A 20773-nucleotide genomic window follows, 5' to 3' on the forward strand; every position below is an offset into this window, starting at 1 on the left:
TAAAATATCTTGAAAATTGTTTTTTATTAGATGAGCTAGTTGTATACTAGAGATAGGCAACCAATCATACTATAACTTGTAAAATGAATCATCTACCCATAGTTTTCAAGTGTTACATCTATCTATGTATCAACAATTCTGTGAACAATTAGCCATTCTATTTACCAATTTTGAATAAACTATTTACGTTTTTGTGTAAAAAAATTGAATTATTGTTGCCTTGTTAACATTCTTGTACAAACTTTTGTCATTATTTTGAGACCTTGACGAGTTCACCTTCCAGTTTATTAATAGTTATTACGTATCTGGTTGTAAATTTAGTTCTAAAATGTTTCCATGTTATACATAAATGACATCATCGTCAATAATAAATATAAATAATTAGTTTCAATATAATTTAATAATTAAATTCAAACTGTTGTTTACAATAATGTTGAGGAGAATTTGGCAACATGGAAGGGTTTTTTTAAACGAAATTTAAACGAAAACTAATGTATCAATAAACAGAATATTTTTCGTTACTTCCTACTACCTAATAGTAAAAACAATGAATTTAAAGTGGATATATACGTGTTATATTGTATTCTAGCCATAAATTAGTCGAATCTTCATAGAAATATACATTTTTTTATAACAAATATGTTTTTTTTTGATAATATAAATTGAACATATTGTTTTAAAAATATAAAAGTAATATTACAAATGGATGCCACACCTTGATGGTCGAGCGAAAATATCTATTCCATCATTGAGTTACGTCACGTGACCTACTGTTACCAACTTTTTAGAATAGAATCGTTTCGTGTGAAGAAGCTGTTCTCGGTCAATTCAATTCAAAAGCTCGAAAGCGCAGTTGATTGAATTTTATAAAGTCGAAAAATGACTAAATTTGTGATAATTTTTGCGTGTTTGGCACTTTTTGAAGCTGGTAAGTGTTTTTTTTTAATAAACTATTTATACTATTACATTTTTAATACTAATAGTTCGAAATTATAAAATATTTCCGTAATAGGGTTTTAGTTTTAAATTGTTTAGAATCCCTCTGTGTACACAACTATATTGAGTAAAAAGACACAATATTTTAGAAAAGTTTCAAGTAAAAGATGATAAATGTACCTATTTTTGTTTAATTCGATTTAATTTCTAAAAAAAACTATTAAAAAATTGACTCTCTTAATATACAGGGTGTCCCGCATAAGATGGCAATTTACCTTTTGATTTTGATGTTAGGTCACCCTAAATTAATCTTGTTAACAAAGAAATTATTTTTTTTGTAATTTTGGCCCCAATATGAGGCCCTATAACTCCTCAGGGATGCCCACTTGGTATAGAGGTAAACTTCCCCCCAATCGTCATATTTTGGCTCCCTTATACGTCTCTGTTTTTTGTCCGTTTTTAAGCGAGACATCCTGTATATATTTTAATTTAAAATATTGTTTTATTTTCATATTTACTTATTATAAAATATGAAAATAATTGAAGTATTTTTTTCTCGTAAAACCCAATAGATATATCAATGACATCTATTTTTAGACGATGATTGAGAACGCAAATTCTACGTGTTCGATTTACTCTTCAAGCATACAAAACTATTTTATCAATAAATTCGTACGTTTTTTTCTAGTAGTCACAACTTTCAAAATATTTTTAAATTCATGTTATTATTTGTTTAAAATGGTATTATTAAATCCTTATGTTTTGTCTCTATCTTACACATTTCAAACCACCAATTCATGTGTTTTATCTCTTTCTCACACCTTTAGAACTATAAGATAAACATTGTTGATGGTCTAACTTCACATCATTAAATTCTTCTTCTTTTAACCTCGTCTTGTACCTAATAATACTTTTTGGTAATATCTGTAGATAATATGAAATTAAACGAAATTAATTGTCTAACTTCATATTATTGAATTCTTCTTGTTTCATCTTCGTCTTTTTTTAAATTACGACAAATTAGGATATACATAATAAAACTTGCTGAGTGAACTCTCTAGATAACGTGAAATTATTCCATTTAATGCACTTAATTTCGATTAGCTCGGATTAAAGCGACCGTTTCATAAAAATAAGGTTAAACACATCAGGTGGATATTTTCTTAACTCACAATTCAACTAGATCGAGTTCAATAACCTCGATTCCGGTCAGAAGACTTTTACTTCTGATGCAAAAACGTTTATTTCTTAAAAAAATTTATTTTTAGAAATATAGTCAGGTGGATAATTCTTTTTGATATGAATTTTTACAGATTTTGAGTATTCCGTTAAATAGTGAGGTTAGAAACTTTGAAACTTTCGTTTTGCAATAATAAAAAGTATATTTATGTAATAATAAATTGCATTTTTAGTATATTTATTTCATTTTTTATAACAGCTTCGGCTCTTCAATGTTACAAATGTGACAACTGTCAAGGATCACCGTCATCATGGGAAAAAATTAATTGCGGCAACGCTCAATCGAACGTACCTCCGTTTACTGAACACGCGTGCGCAACAATTAAATACAAAGGTAAGTTTCCGTTTAGTAAACGACAGTTGATGTCAATTTATAAAACTGAATCGGTTCGATAATTTAAAAAATGTTTTAATTATCACAAAATGTTGATGTTCCATCTAGTTTTATTAATAACAGTATTTAGTTTGATTAATGAAACGATATATGAATTATACGCTTTTGAATATTTGAATTATGTCATGATTGATCAGGACCGGCTTTAGAATATTTTTCTCCAAGATACATGCAGTAGTTTGTTTATAAATTTGACACAAGAAATGAGAATTGATATAAATCAAGTGGAAAATCTACAATATAGATAAGTTATTATTTTAACCTAACCTTAAAATTACCGAGATTGATGATTAAAAAAATGTTTTTTTTGGTTCTTATTTTTTCTCGTACAAAAATGTTTTAAAAAGGAAATTTATATTTGTGATTTAGAATTGTTACTACTCATATTTTTAAACTCTACTAATAATCGGTAAAACGAACTGACGGAAATAGAAACCGAAAACAAAACAATCCATTATGTTAAACTGATTCGAGCTTCGAAACACGTGGACAGTTTCTGAACTTGCCGCTCCAAATATTTCAACATGTAAACACATTTTTTCAATTTACTAACAAATTTTATCGTATACTACTTTTTGTGATATAAAAATTCAATAATAACTTCTCTATGTGTATACTTTGAAAAAAAAAAAAATAACTTATTATATTTTGTAATCATAAAAATTTATCATTTAGAAAATCTCATCAAAATTATTTATTTCCAATATTCACTGAATTAGAATTAAACTCGACAACGTCGCATTCAAATAAATTCAGTTTGATATATTATTGTTTCATAGACCAATAGTTGCAGCGTTGTCAAGTTCTTAATTATTTACGTGAAATATATAATAATGAACCAATCTACTTTTTTGTTATTTTAAAAACCTCTAGTGTTTTTATTCTTCATTTATACAGTTTTTATTTTTCGAAATATTTCAATAAATAACAATCGAACATATTTTCATTTCATTTGTACGTATTAAATACGTACTTAAACTCATTTATTTCCAGATAGGGTAACTTACAAAGACGCAGTACAGAAAAAATGCGTCTTGGCCGAAAAGAAAAATGGTAAATTGTCTTTCAACTGTCCAACTTCAATGGGAGAACCTAGCGAATGCCCGGTTTGTCAAACTGACTTATGTAATTCAGCCACGACAATAAAATACAGTTTTATGACATTTATTTCTGTTGTTTTGGCAGTTATTTTACCAAAATACTTGTAAATTCATTTGTTTTCAATTCAAACTATAACAATAATGCCTTTAAAGTGTCAACTAAACGAGATGTTTCAAATTCCGATTCTAAAAATTCATACTCAGTTGAAGAGATTCTAATTTCACAATTTTATTTCGTTTTATATAAATTTTTGTACAATTTCGTTATTAATAAATGAATTATCGAAAATATTGCGTTTCTTTGATCCTTGGCTTTACCTATTGCCATTTAAATGACCAGAACTTACGCTGTTGGATTTTCTTTGAAAGACCACATCTCAAATTGAATGCAAGGCAATAAAAAGCATTACAGACAGGATAGTGAACAAATCAAATACAAGTTATAATTTCACACCTTTTTTCTCTTTTTGTATGGATTTTTGTACGTTATCATTATTAATAAATAAATCATCGAAAATATTGCGTTTTTTTGATCCTTAGTTTTACCTATCGCCACTAAAATGACCAAAATATATTCAAAGTTTTTATTTCAAAGCAATTAAAAACTAATACACGTTGAAATTTTACTATTAAATATATATTTATATTTAGTATACTTCATTAAAAATTATGAGTGCGACCCTGTTTATTGGAATATATGTTTTAACTACAAAAAAATTATCAATTTCAACGTTGTCGAAAACAAAATAATAGGTCCACACTGTATATATGAATAAATTGCGATTATAATAAAATTGATTCACTATAAAAACATTCGTAGAATGGAATATTTTGATTACATAAACATCATAATCTAACCTTTGAACTATTCATCATTTCAAAATAAAAATACTTTTTGAAGTATGACTCATTGTGATAAACAAGCAATTTAATAATAAATAACTATGTTCTTAATGATACAAATACTTTACTAAGCAAATTATTTTATGAATTTTAAACAATTCTTCAGATATATTTACTTCACACCGTATATTTTACGTACGTAGATGCGTAGTTGTCAAATTTCAATGAAGTCAAGTTGAAATTTATAATGACACATTTCATATGATGCGATCGATGTTTAATAAAAAAAAACTCTCAATGAATCATATTTGTTTAAAAGAATTATAATTGTTTTCATAAATAGAAGAATATGAAATAAATTTAATCTACTACTTAAAAATGTGTTGTCAAAACTATTATTCTTCTCGACGCTTGGCCTCGTCTGTTTAACATTCACTGCGCACAAAGCGTCCCCACCAAAGGCGGTTCTCAAATCTCGTCGTTGTTTTCCATTGAGTTTAACCGGTTTTATATTTTTGTATCGCCTCCGCTAAACGTCCATATTCTAAATAACAGTTCAGTCCATTCCATATTTAGAATAACGTTGTTTTACTTATACTAAACAAAAAATATATATAAAATGGCGAAATTAGTAATTTTGTTTGCGTGTTTTGCAGTTTTTAACGCTGGTAAGTTAATTATTTTAATATAATTCTAATAATTAATTCGATTCAATAATAGCGACGATAAATTTAGAATGTACATTCTTGAAAGTTTATGCCAGAAAAGTTAAGCGATGGGTTTCAAATTTATTTATGAATATCAATAGAAGTTTATACTTTTTACATGAAAATTCAAAATTCGTCGTAGATTTATAATTGCGCTAATAACTGTCTACCATAACGGATATTTTTAAGGTCATTTTTTATTTGTATTATGTCGAAATATCTAACAATTAGGTTATTATTAAAAATAAATTGTGAACCGTTTATTTTTAGTAACGGCTTCAACACTTATTAATTGAAAAAGTTCTGGGTCCTTTTTTAAATTAATTAAAGGCGGTTCCTTGTCCTTGACATGCTACTACATCGTATTGAATAACGTACCCATCTCTAAACTATTTGTTCCTCTTTCAATATATGCATTGGCGTGTAGGTGTAACCGAAACATTCAATTAAGCGAAAACTTTTATATAAATATCGTCGACTTGAGTTGCAAATCACAGAACTCTTTTTCTTCCTATATCAATATTTTAATGCCGAAAGCATTTTACATTTACAATTTAACAGTTTATATGAAAACATGTCAACTTCAGACTCGCCATTTTGTTTAAAGCTAACCGCTCTCTGTGTTAATTCACTTCATTTACTGTTTTTTTTTTCCAATTATTTTTATGATATTTGGCTACTATTTCAATTCTTCAGTAAAAAAAACATTCTATTTTTTTTCATTGTTTAGTTTTTTCTATCTACAGTAAAATTTAGTGCTGAAGTTACGATATTGGATGTACAATTAACAATTAAAAAAAAATACCCGAAGCGAAAATAATAAACTGGCTATTTTACCATAAATTCTACGATTATACTCGTATAAAAAAGAAGAAGAAAGATAACCAACCTAGGGTTAAAACGATATCATTGAGGTATCGATACTTTTATTCGATACTGGTCGAGTATCGATATTTATTGGCGAATCGTTTTCGGAAAATTTAGGGTAAAAACCGTAATAAATATTGGTATTCTTTATAAATACAAAATTACTAGAATTCATTAAAAGTAGTCTGCTTGGTTAGTTCCGGTATTATGGATGTTAGAGGTGGAAAGATTTTAGAAACAGTGCCATAAATTATTATATACGTATTTTCAATAATGAGCACTTATTAATTTTATTTAATCATTGAATGATCATAAAAAAATGTTATACATACTGTGTGGTCGAAAAAACAGACAGAGGTTGAGACATATGAAATTCCTTAACTTTCCCATTGTTTGACGATGGATATTTTTTCAGTTCTAGAATTTCTAATATGAAAAAAAATATGCACGCCTCTGTACCCCGATATAATTTTTTACCACAGAATTTAAAAATAGTGTCATTTATTATAAGCAGAAATCAGCCTTAGTAACTGTAAAAAGTTAGTAACTTGGAAAATTTAAAAGAACAAGTATTTGATATTCATGTTTTGAATGTCGTTTTTTCATTATCAAATTAACAGTCAATTCACATTACGATAGTTTGAGGACGAATGCGACGTAAGAGAATACAGTCAACAGTGAAATAAATCTATTAGTTAACGATGTGATTATGTTTTATTTTTATAGATAAATTTACATTTAAACTATTAAGAATCCATTAAAGTCAATGTTAACTGTAGTGAACGTAATTAATATTAAATAAATTGTTTTTAAAATGCATTCTTTGTTATTTTAAAATTTCATCGAATTTTTACATGAGACTGTACATTCCTCATTTTCTATCGTTCTTTAAAATGATTCAAGGTCAACTTCAGAAAACTCTAACGATATTAGTAAATGTAACCTTGAATTTATTAATAAAGCAACCTATCAAATTTTGAAGACAAACATCACAATAAATTATAAAACTTGATGTATTGTTTACTTTTTATTAATTAAAAGGACGTTGTTGATAATGTTTGAATAATATTAATACGTTTCAAATACTCGTAGTATTGATAAATTGTTAATTTTGACTGTATAACATATATTCAATACAATGTTGGACTTTTTTATTTCTATAAATATTACAATTGACATTTTTTTTATCAAATCTAAATAATTTTGTTTGAATTTACCGAAAAAAACAAAATAGAACAACAAGGGAAACTCTCCCCTGCTAGAAATCAATAAAATCTCCTCAAATGTGCATCCTGGCGCCAAGAAGTCCGAAACATGGGTTGGGAGTAGTTTACGTACTTTCCCATGCGAATTGGGGACAAATTAGGCACGGTTAATGACCCTCATAGTTCTGTTTTTATAGTAAAATTGATCAATAGACAAATATTTATTCTCCATACACTTTATATAGGGGATAATTTACTAATAACGTTTATAAATTAAATGTTTACTAAATTATAATTTATCTGATATTCTATACAACTGATTTTATAAAAAAGAGGAAGAAATATAGAGATGGCGAATTAAGAACGGTATGTTTCTTGCGATTGAATTATTATTATTACAATTTATTAAGAGACAAATAATCATATTTCATTCATTTTATACAGGGGATGATTATTTATTATTGAATTGAATAATTTTGAAATCTAATTTATCTGACATTCAATACAACTGATTGTATAAAAAAAGAAGAAGTGATATAGAGATGGCGAATAAGGAACGATATATTATTATTTGGATGATTAATTTTGTTGTAGTGAGCGCTTTAGATTGTTATACTTGCGATACCGAAACCTGCAAAAAAGAAATGAAATTATGGGACAAATTTACATGTGGTAAAGTTGCCGATCAAAGTCTAGAAGCAGTTTGTCAAAAAGTCGTATTCAAAGGTAATTTTATTTAAGTCAAAATAACTAATTTGTCATAATAATTAATTATATTTCAGATAAGGATGGTAAGGAAGGCGTACAAAGAAAATGTGTAACTGTACCTAAAACCGGAAATGATAACAATTGCCCCACTATACCTGGAGCTACCGATATTAAATGTACAGTTTGTAAAACGGATTTATGTAACTCCGCAGCGACTGTCAAATTTAGTTTAACGGCCGTAGTTGGAATCTTTTTAGCCTTTTTGGGCCAAAAATACTTGTTGTAAATATTTAATCGTCATCACGTGTCGTGTTAAAAAAAAATAAGTTTGAAATATACGTGTCAAAAATTTAAATTTGTTAATGGTACTTTAAATCTGGAATTTGTCAGTAATAAAATGTCATAATGTACAAGTATTAGTACCTCAATGTAGTTTGTGTAACGCTTGTTGTAATTTTGTATATTTAAATAAATATTTCTTGTTCTACTTTTTTGTGAAGTTTATGACGTTGGTAATTTATAAATTTACTTAAATAAACAATAAATCCATCTCTTTCTTTTTTTTTAACATTCATTTTTTAACCGGTAGAGCTGGTAACGAAAGGTCCCAACTCTATATGCTCTCGTGTTTACGCTATTTCTAAACGATAAGGTCATCTCATTTTTTTTAAAATTTTTTCTACTTAACATTAATGTTGCTAATTGCATAACTCTTTACTGTGCTCTGATAGTTTATTTAGTAATATAAAGATTAGTCATGATATGATATACACTTACAACAACAGAACGATATAACCATGGCCTGTGCACTGGAATAGGAGAAGTTCGGGACGATTTTCAACGCCATCTCTGTTACTGGCTCACATCTAAAAGCTTACTTTTTGGTGTTTTATTTTTAAATGTTTGTCAATCTGAATTCTAAAACTAAGTTGCAATCGAGAAAGAACCAAGATTATTGAATGCACAACGTCAATCTTCCAAACGTGTTTGACATTGTTTGTTTATTATCTATTTGCATTTTTGTGAATTTGAAAGTTATTATTTGTTGCGAATTGTGCTGTCGTGTTTACTTAGTCAATATGAGTAAACGAGTAAAGGCCTGCTGTGTACCAGGATGCACGAATAAGTAAGCGATAAGGTGAGAGTAATATTTAGTATTTATCAACATATTGAAATCAAGTTCATATCTATACGAGAATAACTCTTTTCTTCCCAACTTCATTAATTTGTATTTAGGAAATCATTTTGTTGAATGGTTAAATATGTTGAATGATTTTATCCTTATTTTACTTTTTTATAGACATTCCATTCCTACGAATGAAGACGTTTGCAGAATTTGGTTGCAAAGAATAAATAACCCCAAGTTATACAGCAGATATAGTATTATCATAACATAGAATATGTAATATTCATTTTGAACCAATTTGTAGAAACCCCAATGGCAGGTTAAAAAACTTTCACTGCCAACTCTACATTTACCTGGTAAGTACTTATATTTACTGTGACAATAAATCTCGTATGAATCTTAGTGAAAAGTCTTGTCACTCCTTATGTGGCAGGTTCAGTAGGGAAGAAATTATTTAAAAGTCTCAAATGCCACTTGTGTAAAAATATAATATTGTCAAACGAAGTAATTAAGGCCAATTCATTAATATATTCTAGGGAACATAAAAAAATGTTTTATATGAGCCTTCAGCAAAATTTTGTGATATTTTTAAAAGGTTTTCTGATAAAATTTTTGAAAGATTGCCCCAGTTAATCAATCCGTTAGGCATAATGAAACAAATATTTCGTTTGGAGGATTTGACAGACATTTCCTCAATCTTTTGTTCATATCATAAGGATTATGTAAATATATTTGTAATTATTAGTTTCAATATATACATCTTTCATTACATAGGTTTAATTAATAAAATTTTGAAGGTCAAAGATCAACAATATGAAGACTATGATGTGATGAATATGGTATATGTTAAATATAAAAAAAGCTACAAGAAAGACAACGGTAATCATTAATTATCCATGTTTATAAAATCAGTTTTTTATATACCATTGGATGTACCATGTACAAACAGAAACATTTTTCAAACACGCCAACATCTCACTGTTGACAGTCCTAAGCATGCTAAAGTGCGAAGGAAAATTTTTTGTTTGTGGATATAGTTATAAAATGTCAATAACGAAATAAAAATTATAATAATCATCCCGTGTTTCAATATTCCATACCTATATCTTATATAAACCATTTAATTGTGAAATTTAGATTGTAGGACCTGGTTGTCACATAAATTGTAAATGAAACTAAAATATTCTACAAAATATTTCATTTAAACATTTTAATTTCAGGTATTTATATTTTCTTGTAAACAACAATATTTGAATTTGAAATTTTAGCAAAATGAAAGTATTTTGCATAATACTTTTGTTTCATTCACAATTTGATGCGACAACTAGCTTCAACCATTTAAAATTACCAGTTATTTTCAAATTTCCCGGGAAATTAACATGGATATGAACCTCAGCTCAAATCTTTGATTATAGAAATCTTTTTTCTTGGTATGGAGTCAGTACGAGAGATGTCGCTAAGGTCGAACTTTGTCGTCGAATTTGTATACGGAATGGTAGATCTATCGAGTATATAATCTTTGGATATAACCAGGAAAAAACTCCTCTTGTCATTTAAAATTATAGAGATGAGAATATCTACTTATTTATGTTTCAAAATAACAGTTCTGGCTTCTGACTGCATGTCTGAATCTATTGACTATTCAATCATTGTTACGTTTTCCACGAAAATTTAATACTTGTTATGGCATTTAAATAGAACAGTTGGTTTTCTTCATAAAATGAATGAAATTGGTACGAGAAACAGTTATTTTTAATTTTATTATTTTTTTTAATTTTCTACTTAATAACATTAATTTTGTTGGTTGCCTAAGTCTGTGTACTGTTCTCTGATTTTTTCACTTATAAAAACTAAAAATTGGTCTTGATCTTATATACACCTTTATCAACCGAACGCTCTTTTAGGTCTATAAGCAGGAAAAAACTCCTCTTGTTTATGTTTCAAAGTAACAGTTCTGGAAGGGCAAGTCCCAACTCTATTGCTCTCGTGTTTGCACTATTTTTAGACAATAGAGTTTATTGTATTGATAAACATTTTTTTGTTGGTAGCCTAAGTCTGTACAATACTCTGATAGTTTAAGTGTTAAAAACTAAAGATTCGTCTTGATCTTATATTCACCTATATCAACAGAACGCTCTTTTAGGTCTATAATCAGGAAAAAACTCCTCTGTCATAGAAAATTATAGAGATGAAAATATCTACTTGTTCATGTTTCCAACTAACAGTCTTGATTCTGACTACAAGCTTAGATGGAACAAGTTGAATCTATTAAGCATTTAACAATTAACAGTTTTTCAAAGAAATTCAATACCCCTTGAACACGAAAAGTAATTTACTTTTCTTCGAAAAATAAATAAAATGAATAGGAAAAGCAGTTATTTTGAAGCGAAAAATCCCAACTCTATATCCACTTGGATTTATATTGCTTCTAAACAGTTGCCATCTTTTTTCTAATTAGTTGCTGTATTATTCGACAACATGTACATGAAAAAACATTTTTCTACTCAATAACATTAATATTCTTAGTTACCTAACTCATTGTAGGTAGTAAGTTTTTCCAGTGATAAAAACTCCATATGTCGTATAAAAGCACTATCGACACAAGTTGATAAAGGACTCAATCATTGTTATTGTATGGTATGACACAGTTATTTTATAACTAGCAGAGCTGCAAACAAATTCTAACTCAATATCTATGATCTTTTGTTTATATTGTCTCCAACATACATATGTACATATGAATAAGATCATTGTCATTTATCATTTTTTTCAATCTTTTACATTTTTACAATATTATTATGAGTTTTGGTAGAATGATTGAAGATTTACGCAATTATCGACATTGTCGATTGTTTGCATTCCCAATCAATGACACTTTCTTCTTTTTTATCGAATATAAACTTATTCTGTTAGTCACTAAAATCGGTAGTGTCTATAAGACCACTGCGACAGAACAAAATATATTTAGTAATACGTTTTCTCTTTAAACTGATCAAGAGTATAACACGCTACTCGTGATTCTGTGATTTTTTATTTTATGTCACACGTCACTTACGCTCTTTTAATCAAATAAACACAACTACAATCTACTAAAAGGTCAAATCAGAATTAAGTTTTATTGTTTCCTTTATTTTCATTTCGCATTTGAAATAATTTTGTGCAAAATTAAACATCAATCAATAAATAAAAAAACGCAATCTATTATATATATATAATTAACATAATACACTAACAAATCATTTACATTAAACGTACGTTATGCGGTTGATTAACCACAACCAATTGTTTTAGCCTTCTGTTATTTGTATACTAATGGTTATGCAACCAGCATTGTACGAACACGTGATATAATGCTAAGAATATCTAAGGTAACTAATCAGTTAAAAATGTAAAAATAAAACTAGGAAAGCTATCGTTGTAGCTATGAGAATATTCGTTTGGATTCCGTTGGCGGAGTTACAGCCATCGTAATCGCAATATTCGCAAAAATCTAATGTAAGACCTCGATTGACGCTCTGTGAACATGTTCCCACTTTTTGCTCGTATGGAACCAGTTCACACCTTCTGACTACACTTACGTAATTACTTCCTGAAATTACAAATAGAAATTATTGGAAATAAATTGTTTATTTAACATAAAAACACTATTTATTTAACGTAAAAATATATAAATATAAATTTATTACGTGTTCAACAGAAACGTTTATAACCTCACTTTTTATTACTAAAATATCCGTTTCCGACGCCATATTGTATTTATGTCAAAATATAATTTGTTAAATGTTGTCTTTTCAATTATTATTTATCATAATGGTAGTTTTTTTTAAATTTAAATAATAATCAATTGATTATCATCAACTGAATTTTGTTTTCTGCGGTATTTATAACAAAATGCAGGTCAATGCTTGAATAACGAATGAATGTTTAGGTATTAACCGTTACTTTTATAAACAAGCTACACTGAAATAAGGTCATTGTATGTTTTTACTTTCACTATACGCGTAGAGTAAAAAATGTTTAGAATGAATACATGGTAATACTTGTGTACAATTTAATAGAAAACTATATATATTTTATTCAACTTTGTACTTAGTAGACCTTTTTATATGTTTGTCGTGATAATTTAACTTTGAGTCTATGTTGATAGAAAATCAGTTTGAATAACAAGTAAAAATTGACGTTTCGACCTATTTCAGTCTTTATAAATGAAGAATAGTACTTTTTACAATTTTCTATGTAATGTTTTTGTTTTTTTTGTTTTGGTTAAGTAATGACGGAAACCTCGTATCACGTGAGCTCACGTACTATTACGTTGTCATGATTTAGCGTGATATCATGCTTAGAAACGAACTTTTTTATTTCACTCTGTGTTGTGAATTTTCAATCATGGAAAGTAATAGCTTAAGTCTTTCGAATTGGGGGTAGGAAATAGGAACCAAGTAATAATATATCGATCTCATATTTAGGCAATCCATTATTGTACAATACAGCTTGTTAACTGACTTTTTTCTATTAATATCTCTTCTATTTACGAAATAATCAAATGTAAACAATACAAATACATAAACGAGAGATCACGTGAGACGAAAATGTGTGGATAATGGCGCTTTCTACCTTTAACTCTTCATTTCAATGACATAACCTCAAATATACTACAGATGATGTATTGTTAGGTTAAGTAGATATTTAAATGAAACTGGTGGATATTAAATAGTTCGTTTTCTACTAGTTTTTCCACATTAACATGAAAAATTTTCAGTCATTTTATATTTTTTAAAATAATATCGAAGGTTTATCCTTTTTACGGTTTATACATCATGCTATATATAAAATTTATAATTATTATTAATCGGGAAAATTTTATTGAAGATATATTAATTTGAGACATTCTATATTATGAGATTTTGATCAGTAGTTGTTTCTATTGATAAAAAATGAATAAGAAACAAGTTTTTTTATAGTAACAATCGTTTTTACGATATATTAATAGCATTTGGTTATAATTAACTGCATTTCATAAAACCTTGATATAAAAAAGAAGAAAATGCATCTTCATTCGATGGGACGCATAATTATACGGTATATTTACGTTTCATCAATAATATCTATTTAAAATCGAATGATTATTGTTTATTCGACATGATTCATACCAAATACTAGCATAGAAAATGAATATCCTTCCTTTTAAACAATTCACATTTTGAAATAAACTTTTTTATAATTGTTAAATAACTTAAATGATGAGAACTTTGTTTTTATTAGTCTTCCATTACAAAATAAGAATCCCAGCTGTTTCCGCCATATTGTAATCGAAACATTAACGCTACCGTGGCGGTATCTTGTACTAATTCAATATTATGGCGCCTTTAAGGTAAGAACGAACAATAAATGCCAAAAATAACATTCTGAATATTCACAATTTCAAAATTCAATTCTTATTAATAATAAATAATGGATAGTGAGAATCAAAAGAAACGTGAAATATATACAGGGTGGTATACTTAAAGTTGTATGATATACATACCTCTAACAATTTCTTTCAAGCATACGTTCTTCATTCTTCTATTTCTCGCATCGTTTTCATCGCAAACCTCCAACATAGGTCTGCTATTATAATCATTTCTCAAACCGGTATTGTAAACCGGATTGTAATTTTGATCGTACTGTCTGTTGTAGTTAGGATCGTATTGTCTATTATAATTTTGATCGTATTGTCTATTGTAATTATTATCGATTTGTCGTTGATTGTATGATTGTGAATTATACGACGAACTCGATCTATACGTAGTAACGTCGTTGAACGGATCCGAACACGTGTGATCTATATCGCTCGAACATTTCCAGCATTGTAAAGTGGCAGCTGAAACGAACGCAGATAGATGAAACGAATGTGAAAAGAACAGAATCAAGCACTTTTTGTGATTTTCTATCTCTCTCGCACATATACTGAATTTCTATATTTCTTTTCATTTTTGTCAATGACGTTTTGCTTAGTGAATTTTTATTGGAAATTATTTTAGAAATATATATAAATATTTTGGTGATTATCTCATGGTCGGAATTCCTTTTAGGTATCATAATTTGCACACTGCATCGCAAAACACAATGTAAATATGGTAACCTATCATTCACCATAAATATTATTATGGTTTGTTTGTTACTACGCACTAATATAGATAAACAAAATGTCTACCGATAGAATTAATAGAATTTATTTCTTTGACAAGAATATAAATTTCATTATTTACTTACGAATATTCATAATAAAATCAATTTAAACGAAAAACATCAGCTAATATCTCAATTATATAGAATTTATATTCAATATTTTTCTAACAATGGTGCGATAAAAAATATTTCCAAGGTCAAATGTTACTAAATGAACTATTTACAACGTAAACTCAATAAAATAAGAAAAATGTAAGTAATCAAATTATTGTACGTGATGATCTAACTATGAAGTGACACACCTAGTTACCATTCCCGAAAATTAATTTATGAATCAGTTAATTAATTACACATTACCATAATAATCGTTATAGTACAGTCGATAAATTTAAAAAGCCCGCTAAAAGAGATTTCCGTAATTAATTTGACGGAACTGTAGTCTATAGGTTTGTTCTTGGTAGCTGCATTGGCAGAACTAGTTCAGGATGTACTATAAAGCGCTAGTGTTGCTGTTCTTAGTAGCAGTGCAAGAAAATTAGTTCACCCAGTTTACTGTACTATTTGCACTGGATCTAGAGTTAGTTCAGCGGGTGCAGTGCAATAAGTGTAATCTTGAAACGATTGCACTACGTCTTCGTCATCGGACGAATGTAAAATATCATTTTGTTATCATTGTTAATACTACAAGGCCTGAATCACATCAAATAACCTCAAATACAACAACCAACAAATGCTCCATTGCTCTCTACACTATATCGTTCTTTATATCCGATCCAATGCACTCATAACTGGCCTGCACTGTCCAGTTCCAGTGCAACTATAAAGAACAAACCTTATATTAATGTTTGTAGGTCAATGACACGTCATCAAATATGGCTGATATAAGTAGTAATGTTTAATATTTAATTGTGAAAAAAATATTAATTTCTGTTAATAAATAAAGGAATTACAATAAGTAGAATTATAAAAAGTTGGAAAAACACAATTTATAAGAGGAATTTCATTGTTTTGTGCGGTTAAAACGAATAACAAGCTACTTCATGCTTGACCTTGACGATACTGAACATTACATAATAATCTCACCTCTGTTATTATTATTGTTTCAAATATAAATACGTAAAATTTTATTACTCATACTAATTTGAACGTTTATGCGTAATATAGACTACTTTTGTTTAAATTATTTATTTTTTAACTTAGATCTCTCATAATATAATCCAAATAAAGAAAACCATTTAGCAGTTTCCAAAATTTCTTATTCAATATTTAAAGGGACTTTATCTTTTCAATAAGTTTTGTTTAATAAGAATCGATAAATAATTCATGAGAGTTACGAAAATATTTCTACTATAACCGGTTTTAATGAACCTACACACGCTGGCCATATATTTTGCATACAATGCTGATCTGAAGAAAGAAAAGATGAATATGTTCACATCGTTAAATATAAACAATTAATTATTGTTATCAATTTTTTGTGTAATGAAGAATTATTTATCATATAAATTGTATAGCGTGCTGCCTAACTTTTATAATTTCAGGGGCTTTAATAATTGCTAGTTAAATGTTGCCAAATTTCGTGTTTTTACTAAGATTTGCTACATTCTATAGTTTTAATTGATGTGTAAAAGGCAGAAAATAAGATTGCACAACTCATACCTACACGTTACATACACTGCCAAGGTTAACGTAATTGCTTTAATTCAAGTAATTTCATAAGCAATTAATGTCTTTAATTTTTATAATAACCCAACGACGTATTTTATTTTTCTAGAATTTAAGTGCTTTCCACAAACAAAATGATTGAATTAAATATTTCAGGGGATTTGACATTCATAAAAAATTGCAATTTGACTAAAATTATCTGTAAATTTATCGAAGTGTCTAGTCGTCAGTCTAACGGATAAATAACTTAAATTAGTCGTCTGCGTGAAGGGTCGAAAAAATTAATGACAATTTGTATCAGAAAAAAAGGTTACAGGAATGGAGCTGTAAATATTGCAAATTAGATTTGAATAAAACTGTTGATAATGACACCGATGAAGTTAAGATTGAAAAATTTAAAGTTAGTAACAGATGTTAATATTTTTTGGAAATATTTATAATTTAATTAGGGTTAATTATTTACTCTCATCATCATCAAATAGTACTTAGTTCTGTAATTTTCATTAATAAATTAGTTTAGGTTAGGTTATTTAGACGATTAAGTTACAATTATTCATCCGTATAGCGAACGACTAGCAGTGGCCTAATTTTGAATATACAATTTTTTGTTCCATGAGATGAGTTCTTGGGACATCCAGTATGATATTACATTGAAATAACCAATTTCCTTCATTTGTAATTCAAAGAAATTAGTTAACAATTGATTTTTGATTACAAATTTAATTCTGCGTGATTTACTTGGGAATCTATAATTAATTTTTAAATAACTTTAACATCTTTTTATACCATGTATACAAACAATGGAGTACATACATACAACTTTCGGTAAATAAAAATCCTCCCAAAAAAGAAAACAGCACGTGATCATATTATTAGCAGGTGGACAACACGGTCCTTATTGGCCGGAGAAGGAAGCTCGTTTATAATCACTGTATTGATTTAAGTAGTGTTGGTTTACTAATAAATAATTATATATTGCAAATACATACTACAGAGAAATTTGCTAAATGTTACTGCACGTGAAAAAAATATTTTAGTCATTTTAAATGTGTGCAACAAAGACAGCAAATAAAACCAGAAATGCTGTTGATGAAGTTGTTTTTGAAGGTGTCGTATGAAATACGGAATTTCTGTGTTTTTCTAATAAAACAATAAAAAAACGGAAATACTAAATATTATTTATATATATGCAATCAAAAAGTTTATACTAATGAAATAATTTATTAAAAAAAATCGATAAAAATTGTTAAATTGATAAAATTGTGGAATCTTACCTTTATGGAAAACGAAAACAAACAACACAGTACCAAGTACGAATTTCATGTTTAAAACACAAAATCCAAACAAATCAGTTTCACGATGAAAGCGCGAAAGTGATACCAAATTAAATTGAGATTGCGTGTAACTTAACCTACTTCTGCTAACGGCGAATTTGAATGGTACCTTAGAAAAGATTGGATGTTTCTTTTTGTTTTCCTCCCACCTTTCAAAACGAGTTGAGGCTGAGAAACAAGGTGAATCCAGAAACAAAAAGAATTTTATAGTAAGTAATACTTTAGGGTTGTTGTTTCTTTTGTTTTTCGTTCTTTGTAAAATCATCATTTAATATTTTTCCAAATTTAACGATTCATTATCTACATTTTTGAGTCTATAAGATGTTAATATGCATTGTATAGAGATGGGCTTTTCCACCTGTCAGTTATAAAATAACTACAATATTCATTGAGTATTATTTGACGAAATAATTCAAATAATGAGTGGTTAGGTTAGGTTTGCTTAGGAATTTAAATGGTTCCTTAGAAAAGATTGGATGTTATTATATGAAGAACATAAATAGACATCAGTAATTCATAACATAGATTTCTGTTAAGTTCTTTGTAAAATCATCATTTAATATTTTTCCAAATTTAACGATTCATTATTTACATTTTTGAGTCTATAAGATGTTAATATGCATTGTATAGAGATGGGCTTTTCCACCTGTCAATTATAAAATAACTACAATATTCATTGAGTATTATTTGACGATATAATTCAAATAATGAGTGGTTAGGTTAGGTTTGCTTAGGAATTTAAATGGTTCCTTAGAAAAGATTGGATGTTATTATATGAAGAACATAAATAGACATCAGTAATTCATAACATAGATTTCTGTTAAGTTCTTTGTAAAATCATCATTTAATATTTTTCCAAATTTAACGATTCATTATCTACATTTTTGAGTCTATAAGATGTTAATATGCATTGTATAGAGATGGGCCTTTCCACCTGTCAATTATAAAATAACTACAATATTCATTGAGTATTATTTGACGATAAAATTCAAATAATGAGTGGTTAGGTTAGGTTTGCTTAGGAATTTAAATGGTTCCTTAGAAAAGATTGGATGTTATTATATGAAGAACATAAATAGATATTAGTAATTCACACATACATTTCTGTTAAGTTCTTTGTAAAATCATCATTTAATATTTTTCCAAATTTAACGATTCATTATCTACATTTTTGAGTCTATAAGATGTTAATATGCATTGTATAGAGATGGGCTTTTCCACCTGTCAATTATAAAATAACTACAATATTCATTGAGTATTATTTGACGATATAATTCAAATAATGAGTGGTTAGGTTAGGTTTGCTTAGGAATTTAAATGGTTCCTTAGAAAAGATTGGATGTTATTATATGAAGAACATAAATAGACATCAGTAATTCATAACATAGATTTCTGTTAAGTTCTTTGTAAAATCATCATTTAATATTTTTCCAAATTTAACGATTCATTATCTACATTTTTGAGTCTATAAGATGTTAATATGCATTGTATAGAGATGGGCCTTTCCACCTGTCAATTATAAAATAACTACAATATTCATTGAGTATTATTTGACGATAAAATTCAAATAATGAGTGGTTAGGTTAGGTTTGCTTAGGAATTTAAATGGTTCCTTAGAAAAGATTGGATGTTATTATATGAAGAACATAAATAGATATTAGTAATTCACACATACATTTCTGTTAAGTTCTTTGTAAAATCATCATTTAATATTTTTCCAAATTTAACGATTCATTATCTACATTTTTGAGTCTATAAGATGTTAATATGCATTGTATAGAGATGGGCCTTTCCACCTGTCAGTTATAAAATAACTACAATATTCATTGAGTATTATTTGACGATAAAATTCAAATAATGAGTGGTTAGGTTAGGTTTGCTTAGGAATTTAAATGGTTCCTTAGAAAAGATTGGATGTTATTATATGAAGAACATAAATAGACATCAGTAATTCATAACATAGATTTCTGTTAAGTTCTTTGTAAAATCATCATTTAATATTTTTCCAAATTTAACGATTCATTATCTACATTTTTGAGTCTATAAGATGTTAATATGCATTGTATAGAGATGGGCCTTTCCACCTGTCAGTTATAAAATAACTACAATATTCATTGAGTATTATTTGACGATATAATTCAAATAATGAGTGGTTAAATCTGTTTATAGGTTTTTAATTGACTTTACACTATATACTAAGTGCACTGTGATTCTATTAATCTTTTGTTAGTAATCTGTGACCCCAAAGAATTCCCATCAATTACAGTAACTTAACCTTCAAAGAAAAATTATAGTTCGTGTTACAACTACTCGCGTTGACCTTTATTCGTCAATTACACACCTGATAAGGTTAGAATAAAAAAGAATCAATAGAATATCCACATATTTACTAAAAAAGTTATAACGAAAATTAAAAAATAAATTTTTAAAATTGACCTACATTTGCTTAATTTGTGTTCTTGAAATAATTAAAAAATATTA

At 27.7% G+C, this 20773-nt stretch overlaps 3 protein-coding genes and 1 long non-coding RNA gene across 4 annotated transcripts; 3 read left to right on the forward strand and 1 right to left on the reverse strand.

Moving 5' to 3' along the window:
- Positions 1 to 319: 319 nt before the first annotated feature.
- LOC130447040 (uncharacterized) lies at positions 320 to 3958 on the forward strand. The gene is made up of 3 exons (XM_056783653.1): positions 320 to 928; positions 2375 to 2509; positions 3563 to 3958. The coding sequence occupies exons 1-3, from the start codon at positions 880 to 882 to the stop codon at positions 3775 to 3777; spliced, it is 399 nt and encodes a 132-aa protein (XP_056639631.1). The 5' UTR covers positions 320 to 879; the 3' UTR covers positions 3778 to 3958.
- Positions 3959 to 4787: 829 nt separating this feature from the next.
- LOC130447041 (uncharacterized) lies at positions 4788 to 8549 on the forward strand. The gene is made up of 3 exons (XM_056783654.1): positions 4788 to 5180; positions 7886 to 8017; positions 8074 to 8549. The coding sequence occupies exons 1-3, from the start codon at positions 5132 to 5134 to the stop codon at positions 8283 to 8285; spliced, it is 393 nt and encodes a 130-aa protein (XP_056639632.1). The 5' UTR covers positions 4788 to 5131; the 3' UTR covers positions 8286 to 8549.
- Positions 8550 to 8667: 118 nt separating this feature from the next.
- On the forward strand, positions 8668 to 10202 carry LOC130447042 (uncharacterized). The gene is made up of 3 exons (XR_008910205.1): positions 8668 to 9137; positions 9300 to 9481; positions 9923 to 10202. It is a non-coding gene; the product is annotated as an uncharacterized LOC130447042 (long non-coding RNA).
- Positions 10203 to 12233: 2031 nt separating this feature from the next.
- Positions 12234 to 18393, reverse strand: LOC130447043 (uncharacterized). The gene is made up of 3 exons (XM_056783655.1): positions 18233 to 18393; positions 14650 to 14985; positions 12234 to 12714 (listed from the first exon to the last, which is right to left on the reverse strand). Exons 1-3 carry the CDS (start codon positions 18279 to 18281, stop codon positions 12506 to 12508), a joined length of 594 nt encoding a protein of 197 aa, XP_056639633.1. The 5' UTR covers positions 18282 to 18393; the 3' UTR covers positions 12234 to 12505.
- Positions 18394 to 20773: the final 2380 nt, after the last annotated feature.

This window comes from Diorhabda sublineata, chromosome 7 (genome assembly GCF_026230105.1).
Source record: "Diorhabda sublineata isolate icDioSubl1.1 chromosome 7, icDioSubl1.1, whole genome shotgun sequence".
Classification (NCBI taxonomy): Eukaryota; Metazoa; Arthropoda; class Insecta; order Coleoptera; family Chrysomelidae; genus Diorhabda; species Diorhabda sublineata.